The 6,000-nt window shown below is 38.5% G+C and overlaps 1 protein-coding gene across 10 annotated transcripts in view; it reads right to left on the minus strand.

The window, feature by feature from the left end:
* The window catches only part of ptprfb (protein tyrosine phosphatase receptor type Fb), a 189,703-nt gene that overhangs the window by 39,578 nt on the left and 144,125 nt on the right, over positions 1-6,000 (minus strand). For 8 of the 10 annotated variants that reach the window (XM_049478911.1, XM_049478913.1, XM_049478909.1 and 5 more), the window contains one exon: positions 5,116-5,276. In XM_049478911.1, the coding sequence (XP_049334868.1) occupies positions 5,116-5,276 (161 nt within the window). Of the gene's footprint in view, positions 1-1,957; positions 1,973-5,115; positions 5,277-6,000 lie in introns of all 10 variants that reach the window. The other 2 variants (XM_049478906.1, XM_049478902.1) reach the window with 1 other exon arrangement.

Below are 6,000 nucleotides of genomic sequence, written 5' to 3' on the forward strand. Positions count from 1 at the left end.
CTGAGCTAACATCTTCAGTACACACACACTTAACACACACATAACACACACAGATGACACACACAACACCTAGTAACACCTGAGCACCCAGCATGCACCTGTGTGACAAATGATAAACAGAAAAACGACACTTATTTAAGGTAATAAAGGGTCAATTCGGTCAAAAAAATCACATTTTCACCACAACCATAACACAAAATATCACTCCATCACCAAATATCACAGCTTTAATAGAATAATAACAGTAATAATTACAGAATCATTAAATATTATGAATCACAGGCTAGTAACCAATCACTGCTACTGCTAAAGAAGCTAAATTGAGACTTAAATTCTAAAAACAATAGATTTTTGGTGTTTTTCCAAGCTAATCAGATAGAGAGAGTTTCACAGTTTAATATGCCATGTTGATCATTTCTATAAGCTATATAGCAGGTTAGCCACAATGCTAACAGTCAGCCATGGCAGGCTTGGAATGTGTAATCCACAATGCTAACAGCCAGACATAGTCAAGGTTAAAAGCTGCAATGCTAACAGACACAGCAGCCAGCTTTGCCACAGTTGGAGGTGGTTAGCCACAATGCTAACATCCAGGCTTAGCTAGGTTAAAGCTGTGATGCTAACAAAAGCCACAGCAGCTAGCCTTGTCAATGTAGTCGGTTCTGTTTAGCCAGGCTTGAAGCAAAACAGCCGCAATGCTAACAGCCAGGTTCAGCTGTGATTAAAGCTGTGATGCTAATAGATACTTTGTTAGAGTTTGAGTGGATTACCTGCTATGCTAACAGATTTTAACAGGTTTTAGCAGGTTAGCCTTAATACTAACACTAGTAGTTGCTGATAGGTCGAGAGGGAACCCATGTTATAAAGTCTAGAAAAGTGGGTTAGCCACAATGCTAACAGCCAGCCATGGCAGGCTTAAAGCCTGTTAGCCGTGATGCTAACAGCCAGACTCATCCGAGGTTAAAAGCTGCAATGCTAACAGACACAGCAGGCAGCTTTGGCAGGGTCAGAGTGGGTTAGCCGCAATGCTAACATCCAGGCTTAGCAAGGTTAAAGCTGTGATGCTAACAAAAGCCACAGCAGCTAGGAATTATTAGTGTAGCAAAACAGCCACAATGCTAACAGTCAGCTTTGGCAGGCTTGAAGCATGTTAGCCACGATGCTAACATACAGACTTGGCTGAGGTTAAAGCTGCATTGCTAACAGACACAGCAGGCAGCTTTGGCAGGGTCAGAGTGGGTTAGCCACAATGTTAACATCCAGGCTTAGCTAGGTTAAAGCTGTGATGCTAACAAAAGCCACAGCAGCTGGGCCTTACAAGTGTAGCAAAACAGCAACAATGCTAACAGTTAGGTTCAGCTGTGGTTAATGCTAATATGATGATGCTAATAGATACAGCAATCACATTTGTCAGCATTTCAGCAGTTTAGCTGCTATGCTAACAGCAGGCCTCGACAGGCTTAGCACAAGTTTATGAAGCAGTGATGCTAACAGAGAGGTTATGCACATTGGGGTTATAGCTACGATGCTAACAAACATAGAAGCCAGCCAGGTTAGCTACAATACAAAGTGGCTGGTGTGGCACAGTGGATAACACCCCCGCCTGCCACCATGTGGGTTCAATTCCCGTTCTGGGTGACTATACTGTTATACTTCAATTAGAGTCCTTGGGCAAGACTCCAAACACTAATGATGCTAACTAAGGTTTTTCTGAGCTGGATTATTCGCTGATAGTTGATGACAGATTAATCCCAACACTGCTGATGATAAACATGCATTTTCGAACCATACGGTACAAATTGATCGAGTACATTTTAAGTAATAATGTATTTTTTTCACAGAATTAACCCTTTAATACAGATATATATGTAGAATATATTTCAGATTGAGCAGATGCTGTAGATGGTAATGAGTGAGGTGGTTGATGGACCTGCTATAAAGATCTAACAGTACCTACCTCTCCTGTTTGCTGCTTTGATCGGGAGCAGAGAGAGCCAGAGATACGCGTCATTAGTGTCAAAAACTCAAATATATTGCAGATTTCACACAGTAATTACCTTAATTATTCAGTATAAATTATTTTTATATTTTAAATATCTTTTTTCCACCATATTCAAACAAAGAAATTCGGTTATTTCTTTAAAATTCGGTTGCGAAATGTAATTACTTGTACATAACATAATAATATAATATACGTCCCTCACTGTGGAGTGTAGAGAGAGATTTCTTTTTTCTCTCTCCATTACTTCCTTCCATACTTCCTTCTTTCCTTCTTTTCACTTCCTCTTTTATTCTTCCTTTCTTTCCTTCCTGCCTAATATTCCAAAACTCCCTCATGCGTACATTTTAGTTTAATAATAAAATCTATACATCCTTCACTGTGGAGTGTACAGAGAGATTTCTTTCTTTCTCCCTCCATTACTTCCTTCCATACTTCCTTCTTTTCATCCTTTTGCTTCCTCTTTTATTCTTCCTTCTTTCTTTCCTTCCTAATTTTCTGAAAATCCCTTACTTGTACATCATAATATAATAATATAATACACATCCCTCACTGTAAACTTTAGAGAGAGATTTATTTTTATTACTTCCTTTTATACTTCCTTCTTTTCTTCCTTTCACGTCCTCTTTTATTCTTCCTTTTTTCTTTCCTTGCTAATTTCTCTGAAAATCCCTTACTTGTACATTATAATATAATAATACATTACACGTCCATCACTGTAAACTTTAGAGAGAGAGATTTATTTTTATTACTTCCTTTCATACTTCCTTCTTTCCTTCCTTTCGCTTCCTCTTTTATTCTTCCTTTCTTTCTTTCCTTCCTAATTTCTCTGAAAATCCCTTATGTGTACATTCTAACATAATATTATAATATACATCCCTCACTGTGGACTGTAGAGAGATTATTTTCTTTCTCCCTCCATTACTTCCTTTCATACTTCCTTCTTTCCTTCCTTTCGCTTCCTCTTTTATTCTTCCTTTCTTTCCTTCCTTCCTTCCTTTCTTATATTCTAAAAAAATCTCTCATGTGAACATTATAATAATATCAGTTCCTTGCTGTGGACTCTAGAGAGAGATAAAGAGACAGAGAGAAAGAGAGATAGAGAGCACTTCCTCCTTCCTTCCCTTTCATCCTTCACTTCCTAATCTCCTTCCTTTGTTATTCTTCCTTTCATTTCCATCTTTCTTATATTTGGAAAACTCCCATGTATACCATATATTATAAAGAGAGGGGAAAAGAGATAAAGAGAAAGAGAGATACAGAGCACTTCTTCCCTCTTTCCCTTTTATCCTTCACTTCCTAATTCCTGTCCTTTGATATTATTTTTTCTTCCTTCCCTTTTTTCTTTCGTCCTTTCCTTCTCTCCATCCTTGTCTCCATCTTTTCATTCTTTCCTTTCTTCCTTCCCTCCTTCCCACTCTCTATTTTTCTTTGTTTCTGTTATTCTTTCTTTCTTACTTCTTTCTTTCATTACTTCTTTCCTTCATTCCCTGCATCTTTTCCTTCCTTTCTTTCCATTCTTTCTATTCTTTCATTCTAATATTCAGAAAATCCTTTATGTATACATTACATTCTTTCTTTTTTTTCTCCTTCTTTCCATTACTTCCTTCCATATTTTCTCCCTCTCTACATCCTTTCTTTACTTTATTTTCATTATTTTGTTCCTTTCTTCCTAATATTCAGAAAATCCTTTATGTATACATTACATTCTTTCTTTTTCTTCCTCCTTCTCTCCATTACTTCCTTCAATATTCCCTTCCCTGCATCTATTCCCTCCTTTCCTTAATATTTGACAATTCCTTATATTCTTTCTTTCTCTTTCCCTCCATATTTCCTTCCATATTTCTTTCATTTCTTCCTAATATTTGGAAAATCCCTTATGTGTACATTATAATATAAAGAGAAAAAAAGAGAGAGAGAGAGAGACAGAGAGAGAGGACAAGTGAGAGAAATAGCGTGAGAGTGAAAGTGAGAGAGAGATAGATAGAGCTTCTTACAGTGGAGCTTCTTAAGTGACACGAATACAAAAGGCTGATGCAATTAATAGTAACCTCCACTTATCTCCAGCACATCTCCAGCACTTTATTACTCTCGCGCCGGAGACAACGCGCCACTCGCAAAACACGCGACCTACTTCTGCATCCCGCCGCCACCGGCTAAACCCCAAACACAATAACGCACTGACTCACCGTGCATTCATTAGCATTAGCATTACGCTACTAATGCACACTCGCGCATCACTGATCCGGCCCATCACTGCGGATATATATATATATATATATATTCAGAGCGTTAATTCTGATGTATATCAGGCCTCGGAGGGAGATGTAAAGGAATATTTGATGACCTCAGACTGGACTGATATCACATCTCTCGCACTGTGATGCTACATGTGAACACGGCGAGCTGTAAGATCTTCAGAAGAGAGGGATTATGAACTCAGACTCTGGGGAAATGATGGAATCGGTGATGAATTGTGTGTATTTGCAGTTTGCAGGACTGAGCCATGGCCCACTTTGTGTATTTCCATCTGTTATAGTGTTTTACCCACGTTCCCCCTGATCTGTAGTGTTCTGATTATCTCAGCATAAAAGTGTGCTATATATATTTATATATTTATAAATTCAGCTCTGGAAAAAATTAGGAACGCGCTTCAGTTTCTGAATCAGTTTCTCTGATTTTGCTATTTATAGGTTTATGATTTTTTTTTGAGTAAAAGGAACATTGTTGTTTTATTCTATAAACTACAAACAACATTCTCCCAAATTACAAATAGTAATAAGTTCATATTCATAAAGTTTTAAGAGATCAGAAATCAATATTTGGTGGAATAACCCTGGTTTGGTTTTTAATCACAGTTTTTTTCATGCATCTTGGCATCATGTTCTCCTCCACCAGTCTTACACACTGCTTTTGGATAACTTTATGCTGCTTTACTCCTGGTGCAAAAATTCAAGCAGTTCAGTTTGGTGGTTTGATGGCTTGTGATCATCCATCTTCCTCTTGATTATATTCCAGATTTTTTTAAAAATTGGTAAAATTAAAGAAACTCATCATTTTTAAGTGTTTTTTTCCCAGCGCGGTACAGATTTATATACACGGTTATTGTGTCTCACCTTTTGAACAGGAGGATGGCGATGACGATGATGATGATGAGAACCACGGCCAGAACTGGACCCATCACCCACAGCATCTCCGGCTGCTCCACACTGCGCGACACGTTACCGTTACTTGCCACCGCGATCGGGTCCGAGTACGGACTGGCCGAGAACATCCGCTAAACACACAGAGATAAAGAGAAATATACAGTTTGAAAAACACTCTATTTTATACATATATAATATTATATCCTAAAATTGGGTCCAATTTTTTGGGACAATTTGTATTTTATTCATTATATTGTCTACGATGAGTGACAGATTTTTATCAGGTGGTTGCTATGATATTCTAGGAGGTCCTAGAAAGCACTGCTATGGTATTATTAGTGGTTGTTAAGGTCTCTGAGGTGGCTGTCAGGGTTTCACCAAGCATTTTTATGATATTCTCAGTGGTTGTTAAGTAATGCTATGGTTTTACCAGGGGTTGCTATGATAATCGTGGAGGTCCTTAGGATATCCAAGGTGGCTGCCAGGGTTTCAACAAGCATTTCTGTGATATTCTCAGTGGCTGTCAAGGTATCCAAGGTGGCTGCCATGGTTTCACCAAGCATTGATGACCGTATACAGGGTATCTTCTATGGTTTTAGCAGGGGGTTGATATGATATTCTCAGAGGTCCATAGTGTATCCAAGGTGGCAGTCACCAAGCGTTGGTACGATATTCTCAGTGGTTGTTAAGGTATCTGGGGTTGTTGCTAGGGGTTTCCCAACCATTGCTCTGATATTCTCAGTGGTTGCCAAGGTATCCAAAGTTGCTTCTAGGGTTATACCAGGTGGTTCATAAGATATCCACAGTGGCTGCCAGGATGCTGTATTCAGTGTCTAAACTGTGGGGGTGTCTAAA

Source organism: Astyanax mexicanus, chromosome 4, assembly GCF_023375975.1.
Source record: "Astyanax mexicanus isolate ESR-SI-001 chromosome 4, AstMex3_surface, whole genome shotgun sequence".
NCBI classification, from domain to species: domain Eukaryota; kingdom Metazoa; phylum Chordata; class Actinopteri; order Characiformes; family Acestrorhamphidae; genus Astyanax; species Astyanax mexicanus.